A 22632-nucleotide genomic window follows, 5' to 3' on the forward strand; every position below is an offset into this window, starting at 1 on the left:
AGAGTAGGAGCATGGTTAAATAAAACAAATGGGCTTGCAGTCGTAATGTCAGCAGGTAAAATGCCTGGGAAATGGCAAATCCACATGGCCGTGAAGGGTGCTGCGAGCAGGGTGCGTGCTGAACGCGGGCGTGCCTCAAGGCAAACCCAGCGAAACCGAAACGGGCAGGGCCAGGCTCCTCTCCTTCCCCCTGTGCTGAAGAGGGGACACCACCCGGTAAGACAGATGTTTTTTAACCATCTCCCTCGCTTAGGAATGAGCTTATGAAATGTTCTTGATGTGGAGTTGTAATCCGCTTCGAATGAGTTCTTGCTACTTGTTTAGTTGGGGAGCTGGAAGGAGCTCGGGCGGCTGTGTGCGTGCACCAACGTCCTCAATGGGAAACCATCTGGCTTTGCTTTCCTTTTTACTCTGCAGCCACTCTTCTCGCCATGGTAAAAGCTGCAGAACCCAACCTGCTCTCTCGAGCTGGTGTGGCTTTCCTCTACTCTCATTTTCTGTGCTGCTCTGCTAACAGCTTACACCGACAAGGAGGTGTCTTGGAGCAAGCTGGACCTAGGTCAGACCTCGTTTGCATGTTCATTATCTCCGTCTTATGGAGGAACAAGCGGCCATTTACCTTCAGCTTGTGTATATGTAAAGAGAACCTGAAGGAAGTACAAAGGGGGTGGTTTAAGAAGGTATTTATTGGAGGAGTGAAGAGCCGGTTTGTCATGAGCCGCCTGGCCGGGGAGCCTGGGTGAGCTCACCGAAGCTTTTTGCTCTCTCCACTCTTTCGCCCTCGCCTCATTTGAAGGGTCTTCTCATGGCAGTTTTAGCCCGAACAATGATATCAACAGAGCTTGCAGAAAAGAGGATTTGGGTGGCATTTTATTCCCTTGTGCTGCATGAATGTGGGTTTCAGCAATATTGTTGTGTGGCTCCTGCTGTCAGCAGCACAGTGAAAAGAGTAGCTCACTTGTCTGGTATTGCGACTGTGGCACTCGCAGCCCTTTTGCAGCATAATTTTAGCTGGGGCTCTCCATTCAGTCTTCAGTACTGGGTGCTGGACAAGACCAGTAGATTTTGAGTCCAAAATACTGAGGATAAAAAGGTTTATTTTTAATTTTCTGGTGGTTTCGGTACTTGATAAATACCCGAGCTGCCCTGCGTCCCCATGAGTCTGCAGAGCTTTCAGCTGGATGAAGCAGCACTGGGCTCAATGAGGCTTCAGCTGTGCATGAGGCAATTGCACAACCGGGATTTAAATATAAAAAAGGGAAAAATAAGCAAAGCTTCTCCGAAAAAACATGCAGTTATTCACACCGCCTTTGTATTGTTGGGTGTGTGTGCGTGCACACACATGCTGATACTTTGAATAGAGTAAGGATTATTCTAAGACCTAACTTGTAAAATAAGTATCAATGGGATGCTAAATTGTGTACACAAGACCAGTAGCTCATCCAGAAAGCAGCGCTAGCCTCAGCTATGATTTACTTTTAACGGGAAGATATTTAAACTAGCACCAGCTGTTTAAAGCTTTTTTGTATACTCTTTATCCCTACCAAAGGAAATACTCTGTCTTACAGGGGTCTTCTTTTTTAAAAAAAATTATTACCATGTTGAATAGGTTGTGAGCTGTTGTCTTCTCAGCTGGATGGTGGCTGTGCCACAGTGATGTGTATCGGCACCAGTGGGAGCAGAGAAAGCTGGTTTACAACTTCAAAGCGATGCCCTCGTTTCCCCAGCACGCACGCCTGCAGTCTGCCCGCCTGTCTTTACGCCCAGACTCTCTTTAATACCTTTGGGGAGGTTAAGCTCCTCCTGGTGCAATGTTTAATGCAGAAAAAGGGAGAAGGTTGAAAGGGCTGTGTGGGGGGGGGAAGGTGTGAGCAGGCTGGGGAATGGGGGACCTGGGCAGGCCCCACGAGCGAGGAGAGGGTAGGAGGGGATCAGTGGGGTGGTGGTGGGGAGAGCAGGTCTAGAGCAGCTGGATGGAAGGGTGGGAGAGATCCTTTTAGTGCTTCTTGTTCATCGAGCAGTGTACGGATTCCCGGGTGGAGCCATGTTTGGATCAGTAGGATTAAGCATGGCTGGAGAGGAAGGTGCTGCTGTGTGTTATTTGGAAATACAAGGGGCATCCAGGAGCATCAGTACGAGGCTCAGCACTAGTATTGCGCTCCTGGAGTGCTGGATGGAAAAGGTGGGAGTTGAAGAAGTAAAAAATACCTCTTGGGAACTGCTCAAACATGGCTGTGCTAGTGCTTGTTCGGTGGAATCAAAACCCACAAAACCCTTCCCATCCCAACCCATCGAGTGCAGAAAGGAAGGCAGCAACTGAAAATACAAGCAAACAGCCCCTGTAATGTGAGTGCAGTGTGTTTGACCCCCTCCCTGCAGGTACTGAGGGTGAACACAGCTTCCTTTTCCTTTGTGTAGTTTGTAGAAAACAACATTTGTGCACATTTCCTCCATGCAAATGATTGCAACGACCAAGAGCAGGAGGGCTGACGCGGGAGCTGAGCAAGGGGTGCTGCGGGGACCAGCGAGGATGTTTACATGGGTCTCCAGCAGTGGAGAAAAACTCACAGTGCCATGTTATCTTCCTTCCCATTTTTTAAATCAATGCTCTCCCTTCCCCCCAAGACGATATTTAATATCCTGCTTACTCTTTCCTATCGCTGATAGGCTGCACGCTGGAGCTCAGCTGCTGTGTCCTGGTGAGCTATGAGTGCATTAGGGGGGGAGTCCGGTGCAGTAATTCAGAGCAAGAGCGAACACAGGCACCCCGTGGAATAACTCACTAATGGCTCCGTGGGCAGGCAGAAGGTGTCAGCGTAATTATTTTGGTTCGGCCGCAGAAGTGGTGGTAATAAAGTGCTCGATGGGTATTTGCTCTGCCAGAGGATCAAAGGGATTCCTGACAGCTGAGCAACTGAAATGAAGCGTGCCGTTGTCTGCCTTTAACCCAGCTACCGAAAGGTGATGTGCCGAAATAACTGGGTTGGGCATTGAAATATTGTCCCTCTATCCCTTGGGTCAATATTGAGAGTATTGCCTGAAACGGTAACTTTTTTGCTGCAAACTTTTAACAGCTGCGCTCCGGCTCTGCTGCTTCAGGCAGACTGCCGATGGTTTCTCAGCGCTGTAGTCACCTCGTGCTTCAATCCTGCCAAAGAAACAGGTGATTATTTAATGAAAATGGCATTTCCGAGCTGTGCGTGAGTGTGTCTTGTTAAAGCATCTGGAAAGCTGCGTTGTGTGTTCTCTCCATCAGTAACACAGCGCAGCCAGTGTGGGAAAGACGGCAATTTTGATTCAAAGCCATCTCCAGTGAAAATGGTTGTTTGTAAATGTGTTGCATCAGATGTGTCAATGGATGTAATTAAGGAATGAAGACTGCTGCACACCCCTAATTAAGGGGATTAAAACCTAAAGCTGCCTGATTTCACTGCTGGGTGGAAAAAACAAACAGAGAGACTGGTGGAAACGGCGGGGAGGCCAGGTCTTGGGTAGGGTGGTTCTGCTGCAGCCACGCCGGGTACCAAAAGGACGACTCTGGGGAGGGTGACAGGACCCAGCCGCTCCGGTAATTTATTTGTAATTAACTGCTGAGCACAGAAGAAGATATTTAATCACTGCTTCACACTCCCATTTGGTTTCTGTTCCTGGTGGGGTTGGGAGGATTTTTCATCCGCTGCCAGCTGTGCTGGGGTGCAGCCTTGGGGAGGTCACAGTCGTGTCACCCCATGGTGGGTTGGTGTCCCAGTGTCTCCCCACCGTCTCGGTACCCGTCACCGGCTCTTGGCTCTTCGGGACGGTGGTGTGGGATCTTGTTGCACAGAAGCAGAAGTGAAATGTGTATAGGAGATGCTGGACACAGGGCAGGACCTTCAGGCACCTGTGAGGTGCTTTTGCATGTGTGAAACGGGCAGTGTTGTGCCAAATGTGGGACGGTGAACGTTGTGTAATGGCAATACTAGGAAGCTGTGCTCAGTGTGGGTTTATCTCTGGCCTTGCTAAGAGGAGAACTACTTTGTTGTGGGATGGGGGCTGCCAGTGAGGATGTCTCACTAATCCTGACACTGTGATCTCCCACTGCTTATTTGACTCCAGGCGGGTGTTGTGTGCTGTGGGGGTGCGGGATCCCTGAAGGGCTGCTGGGGGAACACCCTCCTCCGGGGAGGTGTTGCAGTGCCTGCTGTGATTTTCCAGCTACTATCTTCTTTGCTCTCCAGCTTGTGAAGCCACCCCAGGGGGAAGGGCGACTTTGGTGTCACTGAACAGCAAGAGCAGGGATGACAGGAAGAAAACCATCCTTGTGGAGGTGGTGTTAGTGTCCGGGGTGCTTGCCTGGCACATGCACTGCTCTTCTGTAATACGTGAATTCATCGGGCCAACGTCCTTCTGGGGCCTTGGTGGCACTTCAGTTTGTCCCAGTCAAACTGAATTAATACTTTGAGGCTTTACAAACAGCATCTGACTCTTGGGTACGAGTATTTAGGAAAACATCTGAGTGACTGGTTTGCAGACCTGCCTGTGATCCAGGTCTGGTTGAGAACATGGTTGCACCCGGGCTTTAAATGGTGTTGGTGTTTGCCTGCTATCCTTGGGTCTGGAGGTGTGCAGTGGGATCATCCCCATGAGTTGCTTTTCTAGGAGTGGTGCAGAGTTTGAATTAACCTGTACTATTTTTGTAAAGAAAAAAAAAAAAAAGGAAACAGAAAGGGGAGCTTTCTGGAGCAGGTGTCTCCCCACCTCCCTTCTGTGCAGGGTGCTGACAGAAGATGCTTTGCTGTCCCTAGCCTTGAGGCAAGGACAGCAGCTGGCCGGGGGTCTGCATCCCAGTTTGCATTCCCCATTGTGATGTGCCTTGGGGAGCTGCAGCCAGCTTGGAGAGGGCTTGTGGGGGTTGTGGTTCTGCAGGCTCTTCTGGTTTTGTTGGGGGACTTTAATTAGCTCTTGGTGGTTTCTGAAGCTAAGCTGCGTGGCCGCGAGATTTCGGATGGTTGAAGGTTGGGTTCTTTCTGTTATACTGGGAGTATACAGCTTGAGGTTTGTGGTGGGAACAGATTTCTCCTCCTTCCCTGTCCTGGTGTTGCTGTTTGTGATGCTGAGCCCTGGAAGAAGAGGAGACTTCAGAAAAGAGTAAACACCAAAGGGTGGCAGCTTCCTGAAACAAAGCCTTCCCCTTGCTTAGGATCAAGCGCAGCCTGCTGCTGCTGTGGGCAGATACCTGTGGTGGTATGTACCCACCCAGCGAAACTCAGCTTTACAAACCTCTCTGCTAGCTGTCTCGGTCATCCTGGGCTTGTCGAAGCTTTTGCAGCCATCCCAGTCGTGTCTCCAGAGCCAGTGGCTGTGGCCGTGGTGGGGCTGGGTCGTTCCAGGTCGGTGGATGCTGAGGAGGTCTCCAGCTTCTTCATCCCCTGCGCTGCTCTGCAGGTGTAAGCAACTGGGGCTTGCCCATCCTGTTGAGAAAACCAAGAATTGAGGAATTTAGTAGGATAATCTGCAGCTGGCCAGTGCCTTCCAGCACTCCTAGGAGGGGGTCATTAAACTTTAAAAGTGCAATGTTCAGGGCTTGTTGATAATTACTGTAAAGGTAATTGTCCCCTTGCAGCCCCCATCTTCACTGCTCCTTGCTGGATGGTTGCAGTGAGCACGCTGGAGCAGGTACTAACTGGTTAAAAATGACAACAAAACCACGTTGCTGCTGTCTCTGGGCAGACCCTTGTAGCATTGGTTTAGACAGCGTGTCCTGGGGGTATCCCTCACTGCAGACTCTTGCCAGGGAGAACGAGTCTCCTTTGCATTGAATATTTTTGGAGTGTTGGCGTCAGGAGGAGGAGAAGCAATGGCTGATTTACAGGAGGAAAGGTGTTGCAATCAGCTCAAGGTAGCACAGGTGCTAACTTGTTTAAATATCCTTCCCATTCAGTGGCAATCTTGAAGCAGTAAGCCCAGTTTAAAGCCTGGGTTGAGGATGCTTTCAGCTAGCTTTTACCTGGGCTTGGCAGAGGGTGAGCCTAGCGTGACTGAGGCCATGCCAGCCCTTCTTGTAAGTGGTTTCCTTAGATAGTTTAAATGCCATGCATTTATTGTGCAGCTAACAATGTAAAAATAACTGGCGTGATAGGTTATTTTTAATGAATTTCGGGCGTTGTACCAGGGTGTGACAGGTGTATTTGAGGCACTCGGATGAATGCAAACTGTATTGCTGCCGTATAACTACAAATCAAGTGGTTAAGCGCCATGTCCCCAGCACGCAGCAGAGGAACAGCCCGTGTGTGTGAGCCGGGGCCGTCGGTCCCCGCTGCAGAGCAGAAGCAGCAGGCGATGAAGCCTGTTCAGAGCTAAAACCCCTGAAACATCAATGCTCGGAAGCATCAAACATCCTTCTGGCTCTCGGTGCTGCAGCGGTACGTACTTGGCAGGTGCCTCTGTGTGTGTGTGTGCACGGGTGGTATTTATCTAGCAGGCAGCTCTTTATCAAAGGAGCGTGCAGGTCCCTCTTGGGTTCTAATTATAGCTTTGGTTTGGAAACAGCCAAAGGGAAAACGACAAAAGCAAAAAACGCTTTACCCCTGTGCTTGAAAAACTGTAAGGAAGGAAAATGAGCCCTGTTATGCTAAACCTTGAGTGTAAATGAGGCACAGTGTGAGTAAACACATCTGTGTTCAGGCAGGGGGAAAAAAAAAACCCACCACCCTTATAAATAATGCATGGAAAAAAATCCTCCTTTTCAGTCGATTGAGATCTATTGCTTATTTCTGGTGCTTTAGAAAGCAGCATGCTGCTGGAGGAGGAAGGCTGCGGTCCGTGCGGCGCTGGGGTTACCGTCTCTGTTTTGCTGTCCTCGCCAGCCCAGGTATTCATTCCTTCAGTGCAGGGTCAGGAGTGGTTGTGATGGAGCGACCTGCAGGACGCAGCCCGCGCGTCCTTGGCTTTGCTCGCTCGTGACGAAGCGCCGCTCGCTCCCGGCGCTCTTGCGGGCTGCGCCGTTCCCGCTGCTTTTATTTGCACAGATTTTTTTTGGCACCTGCCTGGTTTCTTGTGTGCCGGGCTGCCTGCGCTCCCTGCCTCCACGGGAGGCTGGTGGCTGGAGCGGGGATGCTATCTGCAGGGTGATGGGGTGGGGACGGGGGACGGGGACGGGGGTCCCTCCCTTCCTCCGCTGGGTCGGGCAGATACCAGCTCCTTCTGCAAAGGAGGGTTTCGGTGTGACTCCTGCCCCAGAGGCTCAGCTCGCTGTTTCCTCCGTGGGAGGTTTGCTGGTTTGGAGACTTGTTTCTGCGGAGGAAAAGCTTCAGCAGGTGCCGTGCGTTCGAGGCAAAATCTTATTGTTTCTGCTCTGACCTCTGTTGAAGCAGGGGAAGGGAGCCCTGAGAGTCACTTCTGCTGCTCGGTACGGAATAGAAAGCAACACTTGTGTTAAACTGACGGTTTTCTTAGTCTTTTTAGCAAACTACTGATTTGCTCTTGCAGCTCGAGGAGGGGTAGTCTGTGAGCAGCTTTATTTTGCTGGCAGCCTGGTGCATGCACCTTCCCCGTGGCTCTATTCTGGGTCCAACTGCTCCAAGTTTAAGTGAGTTTTCTTAACAGGTCCCACCTGGGCAGCCTTTCCAAACCCATTGCTGTAGACAAGGTTCCAGCGACAAGTTCATGTTTTCATTTAAATTTCAGTGCTTTACTGATGAGCAAAGCCCATGAATTCCTGCATAAGGAATTCTCTAGCATCCAGGGAGGATTTCTGAGGATAAAGGGGAGGAGCTCCCGGCTCCCTTTGGTTGTAATGCACTTACTGCTCCATTTAGTCAGGTCATTTTATAAGCCCAGTCTTCAATTTGACATAAATGATTTGCTTTCAGCAGATGGTGAGCTACTATTTTTTGCCCTCATTTAAATAGGAAAGCTGTACGATACCAGAAGATGAAAGAGGGGCACGGTGCTGCCGACATACAGTAGATTATGAGGGCTGGTCTAGTGAGAATTAAATCCGGGCGGTTGTAATGTGCCATCTGTGTTGTGTTGGGTGGTTTATTTTTCCCCCGTTCGATGAGGCTCCTGAAGTCTCCTGTTACCCTCTGGGTAAGGCAGCGTTGCCAGCTGAGCATCAGCATCCCTTTTGTTCAAGACCCAAAGTACCAGCACAAAAAGATGATGCATGTTAATTCTAACAGGGGTTATAAAATGCCAGTGCTAATTATGCCTCTAATAAAATATATTAAATACATTTTGAAAGGTTCTGGTGCTTTACAGTATTGTAAAGTTTACATTTCCTATTGAGAGGCTTACTTTATTGCATTTGAACTTCTTATTTTGTTTAAAAAAACCTGAACAAACAGCTCTCTGCTATGTTTTTTTTAACTGTAGTAGAAATCATGTGTAGGCTACGTAACTTGAACACACGCGTGGGGCGAGTCCTGCTTGTGGCAGTTGCAGTTTCCTCCTCTCCAACCCACAGACTCAGGTTTGTTGTACATGTACCAGGTCTTGAAAAAACGGAATTTTCAGCCTGTGCTATTTCAGAGCAATGTTCTATGTAGTTTCCCTGGTGAATTGTGTGCTTCTCACACACATTATGAAATGGGAAGGAACGCATTTTAAAAACCACGCTGTTGCTGAAACTATTTGATTTTTTGCCTATTTTTAGCAGAAATTTCTCTCTTATCATTGTCTCCAGCTCTTGCTGTAGCAGTAGTGTTTGGCGAAGCCACGCATTTTTGGGTAGGAAGGTCAAGACAGTTTGTTCCAGCAGCGTGATTACCATTATCTGGCGTTGGGCATTGCTGCAAAACGGTTTGTGCTTCTGAGAGACAAACCTTCCTGGTGGTGGACAGTCCTTTTTTATTTTCTCTCTGAAAGTCTAAAACACTGGAAATTAAGTCAGTTGTGGCATAAGCCGTAAGTTGTTTTTCAAGCAGGGATAAGTTAGGTTTTACTATTACTATGCTTATTTGTGTGCCTAAATAAGAGAGACCGGAGCATGTTGACAGGTAGAAGACAGTGCTAGATGCATATCTAAATATTAGTGTTTCTTTAGGCCTCTGTAACTCGTCACAAAACAACCCAAACGAGCAGCATCATTATTTCCAGAGGACTAAATGACCACCATCACTTAACGACAACCTTCTGGGAGCGCAGGCGCAGCGAGTGAGTAATTCAGCATCCTCCAGGCTTGGAGCCTTTCTCGACAGGGAGCCGTTGGGATCTGTTGAGCTACTGTAAAATCTGTATTGTAGATAAATTATCGTGTGTGTGTGCAGGCTGGAAAAGGGGAATGGCTTGACTTGGAGCGTGGTTATCTTTCGACGTCTGAAAGAGCAGAGCCTGTGGAGCGGTGTGGGGTTGAAACCGAGTTTTGCTATCTTCTGCTTGCCAGGTATGAATTAGTGTTGGCCTGAACCAGGGGTGTTAAGAACAGGATGAGCCCTTGTGCTCCTTTTAAGTCGTAAGTCTGTTTTCTTTTAAAAGATTTTGATGCAGAAAAGCAGGCTGAGTGTACAGGTGACTGCATGCCTGTAGAGACGTTGCCTTTTCACAGAAACAGGAGTGAGCCCTGAGGTTGGGGCGTCTCCAGGGTGGCTGGAGGGTCTGCTGTGCAGGGGACGGCAGGATCATACGGTGCCCGTGTAGCAGTTTGCTTTCACATTTGATGTTCAGAGTTGCTGATACCTTTTAAGACGAGGGGTGCAGGGTTCTCTCTTCATCACCAAAGCACTGACATTCCCGGTGATGCTGTGGGACACCAGGAGGTCCAGGTCCTCTTCTGGGGGCTGATCTGGTGCAGGTGAAGGGGGATGCTTATAGTGGGGAGTTCGACCTGTGGTGTGGGTCTCCTCAGGGGGGAGAAGCCTATTTGTCTTCTCACAGGTTGCTCTGGGTGTGTTTAATTACCTTTTTTTCAGATTCCTTCCTATTGCTAAAGTCTTTTTGTCTGGAATAGCATGTTCTTAAAGTGCTTAAAGATAAATGCATACTTGAACTGTTTTCTGATGAGATTTTTACTCTGAAATCTCTATGTGGGATCATATCTAAGTTTTGCTCTGATTTGCTTATTTCCGTGGCGTTAAACGCCTTCTCTACACTAGACTTGTGAAGAGCCTGCCTTTTTCAGGCTGTCTAACATTAAACCCTCATCCTCTACCAAAACAAAACCCCAAATCCAGCATTTACAAGTGTGGCAGGAGGTGAGCAGCACTGCTTGGGTGCTCCTAGAAGAGCAGAGCATCCTCCTTCAGCATCCACGGAGCAACCAAGGCACCTGCAGGCTCTGCTGAATTGCCTTGTGGAATAGCGATGGAAGAGAGTTTAATTTAAATAAAAATCTGCTTGTGGTTTGGCTGTGGGCAGTGCGTTCTCTAAATAACAAGTTGAAGAGCAGCAGAGTGGGAACTTTGCTCTTTGTGTTGGCTCTGCTGTGGGCTGGGTTGGAAACAAAATACTACTCAACAAACATCTCTGTGCAGCAAAGGTGCTTTTTTTTGAATAATGTGACCTCTCGGTTATGTTGCTCACTTACGAATCTCTTTGCTTTCAGTCGAGTGCTTAGGAAACCATTTCTGAACATAAAACTTCAAAGGGGAGGAAGCGGCCATGAGCCCATGCATCAGAGAAGCACACTCGGGTCTTGCAGCAAGATGTTTGCCTGCACCCAGTGAGTTATTGGTGCTGGCTGCTGCTATTAAATGTTTATAGGGAAGGGCCGGGAAGGGAAGGGCTCGTACGTCCCCGTCTCTGCATCCCCAGCCCCACCGAGGGGATCTGGCCAAGCTGTGAGGTGGTTCCGGGGAGCTGGGGGAAAGACACGGAGACGTTTGCTCATCGCCAGCGAGACCCACCTTCCCGCGCCAGGAAGGGTCTGCGACTGCGGCTCTGAAATCCAAACAAGTCAACTTTTCTTGTTCCAGAAATGTTGATATTTAAAAAGAAAAAACTATGCATGGAGGAAATGTTTGTTTGTGGACTGTCCCTCTTGTTTACCGCAGTTGATAAGAGCTGCTCTTCAGCTATGCCCTCCCTGCAGTCATCATCTCAAGAGCCTTGATTCTGCCTTTTTATTTTTAAGAGCAATGTGCTTCCAGTGTTGTGTGTTTCGATAAAGATTCTTACAAATGGATTTATTCAAAACAAACACAGTGGGAGGCAACTACAAAGCAGGCTGCTTTGGCAGCTGGTGCGGAAGGGAGCTCGCTGTTGTCGTGTGTTCATGGGGGTGCAGTATTGCGGCGTGTCACTCCTGCCCTGTGCGTGCCAGGGCATCGGGGAGCTTTGCCCTGGGAGCTGCCCGTGGCGAGTCTGTCCTGCATCATGGGCTCGGGGTGATGTGCGTTTGGCTGAACGTAGTTCGTTGCACCCCTCAGTGCCTTGTAGTATCTCTAGGAGTTTTTGGATAGCTGTTGAGAGCATGAATTGCCTGCATGGTGGCTGGGGTGACTCTGCAGATGGAGCCTTGTGTTGCTAATGGGGCCAGCAGCGTCCCTAGCAAGGGGTCACAGGAGGAAGGGGAACAGCTCTAAGAGCTGCAGGGTCAAATCAGCCACATGCTGCCATCCGCAAACTGATCACAGCCCCTTGACCCCTGCGGTGAGCGCCCAGCCTCTTCAGAACCTCTCCTGAACCAAACTGCAGACCCTACTCGTGTCATAATCCCAGCTAAACCAGAGGTAACCCCAGTTCTGCCCCTGTGATCCAGCAGCCATCCCTCACCCCGCTAGCTGGCTGCTAGCTGCAGCTTTTAGGTATTCACTGTACAGTGTGTGCTCTGTGGGTGGTGAACCCCTGGTCTGAGAGCTCTTGTGTCTCATGTGTGGTTGGGTTTAACTTGCTTTCCCTTCTCTCTGATGTTTCTGGTTTAGGGAAAAAGGAAATTCAGCGTGAGCAGCAGGCGTGAAGCTGCCCCCTCCTCGAGGGTGGTGGTGGGAGACAGCTGGGTGCTGTGTGAATCTGCCGTAGCCTTTCGTTTAACTTGGGTTTTACAGCTTTCTTGCAGAGCCTGTTCTGTGATAATCCTGCAGAAACAAACTCCTGCAAGACTTCTGGGGAAATGAGGTGACACGATGCCCAGCTCAACAAGTGTTTTGGAGAACTCCCCTTGGGTGCTCTCGCTGCCTTGGTTGGGTTATGCCAAGGTGTCCTGACATCTCTGTGCAAAGCACTGGAGGAGGAGAACCAATGCAGTGTGGTTTTCTGCACATCTGCATCTCTGTCGAGCTCAGAGCATTGCCACATCTGGGTTTCAGCCCTATCTTTGCCTTGCAGTGATTCCCCCTGGTGCATCAGGTGCCTGTGGGTGCCCGTGCAGGCTGGCTGCTTGCATCCCTGTTCTCTCAGTGCAGGTAGAAAGCTGCTGTTTCAGTGGCCTCCACTGGAGAAACCCAGAGCAGCTCACTGAGAGGAGGGAATGATGTTCTAAACCTGGCTTCTGCAGGAGACCAGGCTAAAATGGGCCCTGCAGCTCGTCCCCAGAGCTGGCTGGTGGGACTAAATCCAAGTGAAGGAGTGTGAAAGAGTTCAGAGAGCCTGTCCCAAACCTGACACAGCTCCGAATCACTCCAGTGGGAGCACAGACCCTGGGGGTTACCATCCCTGCTTTTCCCAAAGCCCTCCTTGCCAAAAAAAAGCCAAGCGAAACCCAAACCAAAACAAACCTCATAAACTCAGGAGATTTGTGTTGCAGGAGAAACAAATTCAGTGACGATCTCTGGTGCTGCTTTGTTTTAACCACAGCATTAGGAATAATATTAAGCTTTTGCATTAAATGTGAGGGAAGAGTACTTTAGAAGACTGGGAGGGCTTTTCTCTTTCAAGCACTCTGGTTATTTTGGCAATCAGGATGAGTTTAAAATTGTTGAATGCAATAATATGTAGGAGGGTGACATCTTGAAATGTTTCTTAATTTTATATGTTTTTGAGCAAATGTTTGTATGCTGAGGTTTGAGCTGGGGAGATTGAAAGGCATATTGGATTATATGCTGTTTGCTCCGTGTAAGCAGTGACAATTTATTGCTGCAGATACATGTGATGCAACGTGCAAAGATTAGTTCTATCCTCTCTAAAGCATGATTATTTTGGGTCCTCTTTATACCTTAAATAGATATTCTTCCCATGTGATTTCCATCTTTTTGTGTCAACAGCCCAGGCTAAAGTTGAAATAAATGTTGCATCAGCTTAATAGCACAGGCTCTGAAGAAATCTGCTCTCTGTTATGGAGATTGTTTAGAAACCTTTTCATTTTACATTTTTCCAATGTGCAGTGCAAAGATCTTATGAATCCTGAAGCCTGCTTGGTTCCTCTGGACCTGTCTTGTGCAGATAGCTGATGGACACTGACGAGTAGCGTCCTGAGCAGAGCAGCAGTGTTTAGATACCCCCCTTTTTAGTTCATGGTGAGGAACTGTGGCCTCTTTCAGGGATGTTTACAAGTGAGCAGCTGTTAAAATTCACGGCCATACAATTTTTGACTCTTGTTGGCTGTATGAGTTTTCTCTCAAGCAGCAGATTTCTTCTTTCCAGATTTCTGCAGTGGTGAGGAAGGATGCTGTAACCCTGCAAGCCGTCGCGAGCTGGCTGGGGTTTTGGCGTGGTGTGGCAGGAGAAAGGTTGCGTGGTCGTGTGCGTGTCCTCATCTGCTCCGCTCCCAGTGCTGCCAGAGGGGAACAGGCTCTTGGAGGAAGAGAGGACCTCAGGGACAGTCCTGTGGAGCAAGACTCTCTGCCATCTCCTCCCCTTTCCCTAATCTTGTTTCCATTTTTTAATCATTTGCTCTTGTCAGGCTGCAGACCTGGTGCCAGGGCATTTAGCAGTTTGGAGTCAGCGCTGTCCGGATGGTGGAAGGTGCCTGGGAAATGTTGATAGAGATGTTTCTATCAAAGCAAACAGCAAAATGAATGATTTTGCTCTTAATGACTTTGTAGGCTGGAGTCAGCAGGGCAGGGGAGTGTGACTGGTGAACTGGTGTGTCTGTGCTTGTGGCTTGGTTAGAACAGCTTAACGCAGACTTTAGTACTGGAAAGCTCCTGACTGAGACCTTTTGCACCTCTCTTACAGCATCATCATGACAACAGAGAAGAGTCTAGCGGCGGATGCCGACAGTTCAGAGCAGCAGCAAGCCAAGGAGGAGGAAGGAGCTGCTGAAACACAAAAACAAGAGGCTTCCCTAGAGGAAGGGGCTCAGCAGACGTCGGAGGGACAGCCTGCGGCGGGGCAGAAGCCGAAGGCCTCCAACGGCGACACACCCACACACGAGGAGCAGAGCAAGAAGGAGCGCCGCACCTCCGAGGGCCGGGGTCTCTCCCGCCTGTTCTCATCCTTTCTCAGGAGGCCCAAGTCTCAGGTGTCCGAAGAGGACAAAGACACTGATGCTCCTAAAGAGGTCAGAGGTGACCAGAAGGACCCGGGATTAGGAGCCAACCCTGATGAAGATATTTTGGTGAAAGCCCCAATCGCAGCTCCTGAGCCGGAGCTCAAAACCGATCCATCACTAGATCTCCACTCCTTAAGCAGTGCGGAAACACAGGTAAAACACCTTGCTCCATGTGGTGTGCTCCTTTCGCTTCTTGAAAATGTGTCTTTTTAGCCAAAACTAGAAAAACTTCATATCCTAAGATGGTAAGCTTGATCAGAAAACCCATGAGATGCTAAAAAGGCTCTTGTAAGCTCCCTGCGTTGCATCACGTACTTCCCACTCTTGCATTCCTCTATCAGACTGTCTCGCAAAGTACCTGCTCCTGAAATTGTGCTCACACCTTACAGCATAACTTAAAATGCCCCGTGCTGACTCTTTACTCTGCTGAGGCATGGGAAGTCACTTCAGAACTAGGGTTCAGATTCATAATTCATGACGTAATTCGCAGTTGCCCATCAGGATGTCCTCGGTGTGTGCAGAGTAAAGGCAGGTCAGTGGCGTGAGGTGGAGAGTGCTAGAGGACGTGGATTTGGGAAAGGATTTCATCAACTTGAAGGAGCACAAGTGTGGCATTTCAGAACGTGGTCATCAGTTCAGTCCGGGCTGATGCTGAGCCTGCCAAATACAAACATTTTCTGCTTATGCATCATGTAGACAGGGATTTCTGCACAACACGTGGGCTGAGCCCAGCTCCTAGTAGCTGTCTGACATCTGCTCTTTACAGCCAGGGTGATTTTTTCCTACAAAATTCAAAGGTTTTAAAGCATGGTAGAAACTGAAGCAGACACCCCCACAGGGAAACACTTGCAAAGCTGCAGCTGGTTATTGATTTGCGGATATTGGACGCCCTCTCTTACTCCTTGGGTAACTCCAGGCAGCTCTGCTGTTACTAATGCGGCTGCCTGGAGTTAGAGGAAGGTGGGTGCTCCTGAGATGTGGATTTCTTACAACCCGACCAGCCTGTGTGTATTGCCGGAGTCAGAGCACATTTGTGGTAAAATCTGGATTACTTACCCTGCTGCCTTAAGTTCTGAATGAACACCAGAGAGGTGTTACATATCTGCAAACTCTGACTTTTGGAGCGATACAAGTTAGAGCATTGCCAACGGCAGGCAGTCATTGTAAATCCACCTCCTTAAAATTACAAAGTTGTAGAGAAGGTAGTAACACCTTTTATCTTTTTTTTCCCAATTTTCTGAGCTTGTGAAAACCGTGTGATGATCTCTGCTTGTGTTTTGTACCTCTGAGGGTTGGGATTAGCAGAATGGGGAGGAGATGGAAATTTTCATGCAATTTCAGCCCAGAAATTGTGTCTTCAAGAGGAAAATGCGTGATTTTTTTCTCTATTTAACTTCGATTTGCTGCTTCTGAGTGCATGTGAGTGTGCAGCCACAGCCTCCTTCACCATGGGCTCTTGTTTCAGACGAAGCATTTGCGCTTTTCTTTTTTTTTTTTTAGTTCTTATTTTAGATCAATGTCAGTGGCTTTTTGAACTGTGACACTCGGCAGATATTTCTGCTGTGAAAGCATTTGTGAGGTGCTGCCTGTTTGATAAATGCTGACTGATGGGCATTACGAGCTTTGACTGATTCTCTGCTCCCGATTGTCCCAGCCCTGCTGGAACAGAAGTCAGCAGCTTGTGGACATTATTTAGTTTTTAAATACCTCCGTGCAGTTGTGCCTGGTTGTGATTTCATGAGATGCGATGGGCTGAAAAGACAGGGTTTTGCTCTTCCTCTGCCGTGGCGGCGTGTTCCTGCTGCATCGAGCCACTTCACGGCAGGCTCTGACAAGTGCTGGAACTCCTTTAACTTGCTGAAACGGCAGTGGAAAAAAAAACAAACCAGCTTCCTTCCTCCTCCTGTCACCAAACTGCAACTCTTTCTGCTATTTTAGTGAATTAAACTGGCTCGCAAAGTGCTTCAGTAGGCAAAGGGAGAGTGGTATGAAGGCTGCCTTCACTTTTTGGTGGCAGAGCGCTGCTCGATCAGCTCAGAGGGCTGTGAAATCTCAGCGCTGACCCCCCCTTTAATGCCACTGCTGCTATACTGGGGGCTGGTGGCACTGGAGCAAAGCGAGTCACCCAGGGCCCAGTGAGAGCCAGCGCAGTGGGTGCGCTGGGTATCTGTCCTAGGAGGGGAAAATCTTACTAGTCCAAAAGGTGCTGTCGTTAAGACCATGAAGATTTGCATGATGAAACTGGCCCTGATTTCTCTAATCAACCCTTTTTTATTTTTTATTACATCTTTTATTAAATGAAGACTTGAGAATGACTTGAAGGGCTTTAAAAATTAATGCCGTTACCTTGCTCATGTAAGGTGCTGCTCCAGGTCCCAGGTTACACATTTAAGTCAGATAACTAATTCTGTGGCGAGATCCCAGCCCTACCTGTGCAGTGCTTGTTTCTTGTGATGTTTTTTTTTGCTTGACACCTCTAAATTGCAGCTTGGGTGATGGGGGGGTTTCAGCCTGCGCAGGAAGAGAGGAGGGACGACCAGGAGCCGACCAGCACAGACCTCGGGGGCAAGGAAGGAGGGGAAGCGAAGGAAGAGGGTGCCAAGCCAGAGCTGAAACAAGAGACTGCAGAGACCAAAGCAGAGAAGGATTTGAAAGCTGCCCAGAAAGCAGTAAAAAGACACAGAAACATGTACTGCAAAGTTGTCTTGCTGGATGACACCATTTTTGAGTGCGCCATGGATGTAAGTACTTGTGGTGTTTGTTTCTGCTTCGCCTCTTTTCCCTCTCCCTTCTCCTCCCCCTGAAAAATCACCACAAACACAATTTAATAGGGGCCTAATTTGCTGCCAGTGAATTACATGACAGGCTTTACTGCAGAACAATATTGCTGTAAGCTATAACAATTTATTGTTGTAAAAATCTCTGGGTGCTTAGGAATTTTTTTTTTTTAATTGTTCTATGATTTCCAGGGTGCCTTGCTTTGTAAAGGTGGGGGTCAGTCAGAAAAAAAACCCAATTTATCTGACTTGCTGTTCATCTTCTTGCTCATTTGTATCCCAGAGCAGAGTTTTTGTGTTAGGCTGGGATTGTCTCAGTATCTTCTGCCCCATTCCTGTGGACAAAATGGGTTGTCAAGTTGATTTGTGCTTTTCTGTTCACCCAAGGTACCTTCACCTATCAGGCTGCTGGCTAACATAACTCCTGGAGCTTGGATGCAAAGAAAAACATGCTGTGTTTAGCCTACACCTGAATATATTTGCAGTAAACAGTTTAAAATTATTATGTTGACCTACAGCCATGCAAAACACTTAATGTGAGAGCTTTTCTTCTGCTTTATTTTGAGCATTCTCTCACAGGGCTGTCTTGCTGTCAGGGCAATAAAAAGCTAGCAGAGATGCCCGTTTCAGTATTGAAGTACTTGTCCAGAATATTAATAATCTGGTACTCACCATTCAAACGTATTCCCATCCGCTTGTTTTTCCCCAGTCCCGCTGGTTTAAACAGGCCAGGAGAGGGTATCTGGGCACAGGGCTCCTGTGAAAGCTGTTACCTTGGGTGATCCTGGGCAAGTAGGTCAGCGCTGGCCATTTGTGTAACGGTGTTGCTGCTGTTGCTGCCTGGGATCAGCTCGGAGCGTCACTGCTCTGATCACCATCCCCTTTGCTGGGGATTTTGTGTGCAGCCCCCGAAAAGAAACCGTTCCCTGACATGCTGGTGATGCTTTGCTCTGGCTTTGTGTGTGAGTTTGCTGCAGCGATGCCTGCAGATGCCGGCAGGCTGCACGGATGCTGTCGTGGGAGGGAGAGCTGCAGGTGGGGTGGTTGGTCCTGCCTTGAGCAGGACGTTAGAAGTCTCTTTCTGTAAGTCCAGCGGGTTGTGGTGGGTGCTGCGGAGAGGATTAGGAGGGGCTGCTGCGTTGGTGAGACCCTCTTGACTTGACAAGTACCCTTGGCTTTAACGCCGATCTAATCCTGCTCTAGCAGTTTGAGAATTTATTAAGACTTAATTGGGAAGGAATTGCAAAGGTGTAGGCAAAGAGCAGCACAAATGCCTTTATCCTAGAAGAATAAGTGCTTTCAGGCATTGTCTCCAATTGATGGCCATGGAAGGTTTTTAATTCCTGGATGTCTTTAAGTGCCGATTCCTTAAGAAATATCCAGGCTGACAGATGCACTGTGTTACCTATAGAGTCACAACGTATGCACTAAAGACCTTACAGCTGAAGGACTGGAATAAAAGAAGGCTATGATCTTGGATCAGTTGCCATGCAAATATGACTAAAAGGAGAGATGCAGGCGCAAGCGATGCATTAGTAAAGCTTATTTTGCATCACTGGATCCGTGGTTTCTTCTTAGCAGAGCCTCCAATAGAATGAGCTGCTTCTGGTTGCCATAGTTTTGTGCCTCAGGGATGTTTTCCTTCATGCTTTTGAACTAAAAGGGTATCTGTTCCTAGGGCCAGTTCACTTCTGCAGGATTTGGGAAGGAAAAAAAAAAAAAAAAAAGGAGATAGAAACGCTCAAAGTATATTTCTTGTGGCAGGAGGTTGTGTGCTAAGCAGCTTTCGGTGTGTAAGGCAAAAAACTGGAGAAGCTGGGTTTCATCAGCAGCTCGGGTTGATGAAAAGGCAACAGAAATGATGATCTTTGGTTCCGAGCTGCTGTTTCTTTTGTGACCTGCTAAGCCAGGTTGCCCCAAAACAGGCGACTGTAGCAGTGGGTTGTAGCAGCAGTTTCATACCCTGCGTTGATTGTCTTTTGATCAACACCTGATTGACAGGCTGGAGCTGGGAGATACCGCTGCAGTAGATGTACTTTGAGAGGGAAAATCCCTACAAATCCTCAGTGTTTATTGAGTTGTGCTGGGAAGCTTGGCTTTGACGGGACTTCAGATACGGAGCTGGTGGTAGCAGAGAGACCTGCAGTTTCCGTTGCCTTTCCAGTTTGAATTTTTATGCCTGATGGTCTTTCCTATAATGGGTGCTTGCTCAGACAGCCAGGGGATTTGATTTTGAGCTACTTGGGACTTCTTTCCCTTCTTGGCAATGTACAGCGTGGTTTGTTTATGTTCCCTTTCTCCCCTCTCCCATGAGGAGGCAAAAAGCAGCCCGACCTACAGAACTTCTTTTGTATATTTGCAGAAACATGCCAAGGGGCAGGATTTACTTAAAAAAGTCTGTGACCACCTCAATCTCCTGGAAGAAGACTACTTTGGTTTGGCCATATGGGACACGCCGACCTCCAGGGTAAGCAGCTGCTGTTGTGTGTTGTTCTGCACGCAGGTGGATGCAGCTTTTTTGAGGGAGCATCTCCCCTGAGGAGGAGGTGGTGCACAAGCTCTTCTTAAAACTGCTTTTGGTGTCCTCCCCATAAAAGGCCTAAGAGGGTTAGAGGCAAAAATTATGAATAAATGCCTACAGGAAGGTGGATTTTAGTAAAAGAGCTATGTGGACTTGTATCTTCACCTGTAGAAAATTCAATGTATTAGTTTACTGTGAAATGATGCCATTAATTTGTAAAGCTATAGCTCAAGAAGTTAGGGGAAGAGAAGTCTTTTCTCACTCTAAAAAAGCAGCAGTTTTTTTCAGTTGTGATTTTAAGAAGAGGTTAACTGCTCTTAGGCTGTAGAAGATGAGCCTGAATGATGACACACTGCAGGCAGACTTGACAGTCCTGGAGCCTTTGTTCACCAGAGTAAAAGGTGGCAGCCCTGGCACTGGTGTGATGATTTTTTTTTTTTTTTTTTTTTTTTTTTTTTTTGTAAGGTTTGGTTGGAGCCATCCAGAGCAGGTTTGAATTGAGGCCTTTCCCTGTGAAAGGACATGCGTGACGCTTCATTCCAAAACTCTTACTCATATGGTTTCAGTTTAAGGTCTTTGTTTGGTTAGACTCAAGTGGTGTCTTATATCTTAAGCCCTTGGTTATGCTTTAACCCAAGCAATTACTCAAGCTCTGTTTGATGAAGCTAGGTGAAGTGTGCTAAACTGAAATCAAAGGCCCAGTTTTATCTCCTTTAGACCAGTTACATTGGTTCACATTCTGACTATTCCTGTGCTTCACCTACAGCATTCACTTATGGGCCAGGTTACCATGGCTGATGGACATTTATCATTAGACTTAATAACTGCAAGTGTGAACTTCTAATACACAGTCAAAGTAACACCCCATTGCCATCTGAGGCAGGCAGAGTTCTGTCTTGGTTTTGTTTTACTATCTCTGGTGCCTTGCTGTTTTCTTTTATGTGAAATTTGCTTCCATGTACACAGCCTGGATTTTTTTCCTCTAGGAGTTTCTTGTGCTTGCAGAGGGAGGGATAGGTGTGCTTTGAGATCCAGTTACGAGTGAAAAGAGTTTAGCTGGAGCCGCTCACACTTGTGCTCACTGCTGCAAGACCCCCAGGACTTCCTCTTCTCACGTCCAGGCATGCTGGTGTCGATTCTTCCAAAAGCAAAATCATGTACCTCCTTCCTCCCCAGCCGACAAGGGCTAAGAGGTTGTGCAGCTTTTTAACTGTAGGGACTGAAAACAAATAGTTCTGTCAAATTTGTGTCCCGGAGCTGGGAGCTGAGGAAGGTAAAGCCACTGCTTTGGGTTTAGCTCCAGTGCAGAGTAAGCTGCTTGGTGGAAGTCTTTGCTCTGATGGGGGGAGACACCATTTTGGGGGGGGAATCTTTCTGGTTATGTTTGATTGAACTTCAGACTCTGAAGCTCCATGTCTCTCCTGCTGTAACTTCAAACAAGACCCAACATCAAGTTACTGATTGACAGGTAGAAATGATCTTAATAGGAGACCAATGGGTGAGCTTCTGCACCTCACCCGCAGCTGTGCAGAGCAGGTGAAGATGCACGTGTGTATTCCTGGACAGGGAGGGGTTGTATGAGGCATTTTCCACCTTGGTATTTAGGGAATAAACCTTCCTGGGGACAGATGTTTTCCCACATGGGAATAGCAGGGGGTGGCAGTGGGAATAGAAGATTGTGACAGTGGATAGAGCAGCTGGTCACCACCGAAGGAGCTCGATGCTCATGTTGCTCTGAAAGGGAGGATTGTTTCTCAGCGATTCATGACACAGTGTAGATAACAGTGCCATTAATTGCTGTACTTGTCTGCTGGATCAGGCGGGGTGAGTGCTGAGGGTGTGTGACTGCACCCCGGGCTCGGCTGCCCGCAGCCTGTTACCAGCTGTTCTCTCCCCAGTGGCACCAGCGTGGACGCAGAGATGCTCTGCTTAAAACGGTGGCCCTAAAAAGACAGGAGGTGACATGTCTACCTTCCAAATGGCTTTCGTATCCTCAGTTTTATGGGTTAGAGGGGCAAGCGTATAAAAAGCTAAGATTAAATGTAAGTATCGCTGTCTCCCTGCCATGAAGTTACATGTCCTCGTCAAGTCAGATTAGCTTGGGGGATTCAGTGAGTTAATTCCTTCACCTCGGGAGACCTGGATGTCCAAATCCTGCTCAGAGCACGTGAAAATGAAGAAGGTGGTTTAATGTAGCCTCTCCAGGAGGGTTGTTAGTACCACGCTGTCCCCTTCAGTGGGGCACACCCTGACCTCTGCAAAGGGAAAGGCTCAGCCTTCATGTGACAGGAGTTGCTCAGACTGTGCTGGCAAAAGCAGGAATTGTTTTTTCAGGCTTATGTTGCACCACCATCCCACAAACCCCCAAATTACAGAGTGGGGGGGGAAAAGGATATATTTCTAAATTTGTAGTGGAGATAATTGCTAGAAACTTGAGTCATACTTAAGAGACAAAGTTTATGTCATGCTCCTGTAAAAAATTCCAGCCTTCTCTGGTGATTGGAAGTTTTCGATCATATTTCAGTGATTAGGTTGTTAAAAAACAGAGTTAGTAATAGAAAGTCTTGATGATCTTTGTTCTGAGTAGAGTAAGTATGGAGATAGGGTGCCTAAAACTAATGCAAACATCCTATTTGCCTATTTTTAAAAGTTCTGAAGAGAAAATAAAGTCTTGCCCAAGTGCTCCTTGTAGCTGGATGTGGCTGGCACCATATCTGCTGCTGTGTGCTTGCATCCCTAATATACTGATCTTGGTTTTTTTTCTCCTGCTCCTTATGCCTCCCCTGTGAGTACCTGGTAGGTGAAGGGTTGGAAATACACCCACCGACACCACACACTGGAGTAAAAATTGTAAAAAATGCACCGTCTTTCCAGTTTCCATGGCTGCATTCATGTCAAATGTTGTCTTTTTGCTGTATTTTTAGCAATTTGCAGTTTTCTGTGGTGTTTCTGGAACGTCTGTTAAACTGTGAATGTTTTTATTCTCT

At 47.9% G+C, this 22632-nt stretch overlaps 1 protein-coding gene across 26 annotated transcripts in view; it reads left to right on the forward strand.

Annotated features, from left to right (window-relative positions):
- The window catches only part of EPB41 (erythrocyte membrane protein band 4.1), a 97412-nt gene that overhangs the window by 31550 nt on the left and 43230 nt on the right, over positions 1-22632 (forward strand). For 24 of the 26 annotated variants that reach the window (XM_074926369.1, XM_074926370.1, XM_074926379.1 and 21 more), the window contains exons 2-4: positions 14032-14500; positions 16858-17088; positions 19487-19591. In XM_074926369.1, the coding sequence (XP_074782470.1) occupies positions 14032-14500; positions 16858-17088; positions 19487-19591 (805 nt within the window). The remainder of the gene's footprint in view (positions 1-14031; positions 14501-16857; positions 17089-19486; positions 19592-22632) is intronic. The other 2 variants (XM_074926384.1, XM_074926383.1) reach the window with 1 other exon arrangement.

This window comes from Athene noctua, chromosome 24 (assembly GCF_965140245.1).
Source record: "Athene noctua chromosome 24, bAthNoc1.hap1.1, whole genome shotgun sequence".
Taxonomy (NCBI): domain Eukaryota; kingdom Metazoa; phylum Chordata; class Aves; order Strigiformes; family Strigidae; genus Athene; species Athene noctua.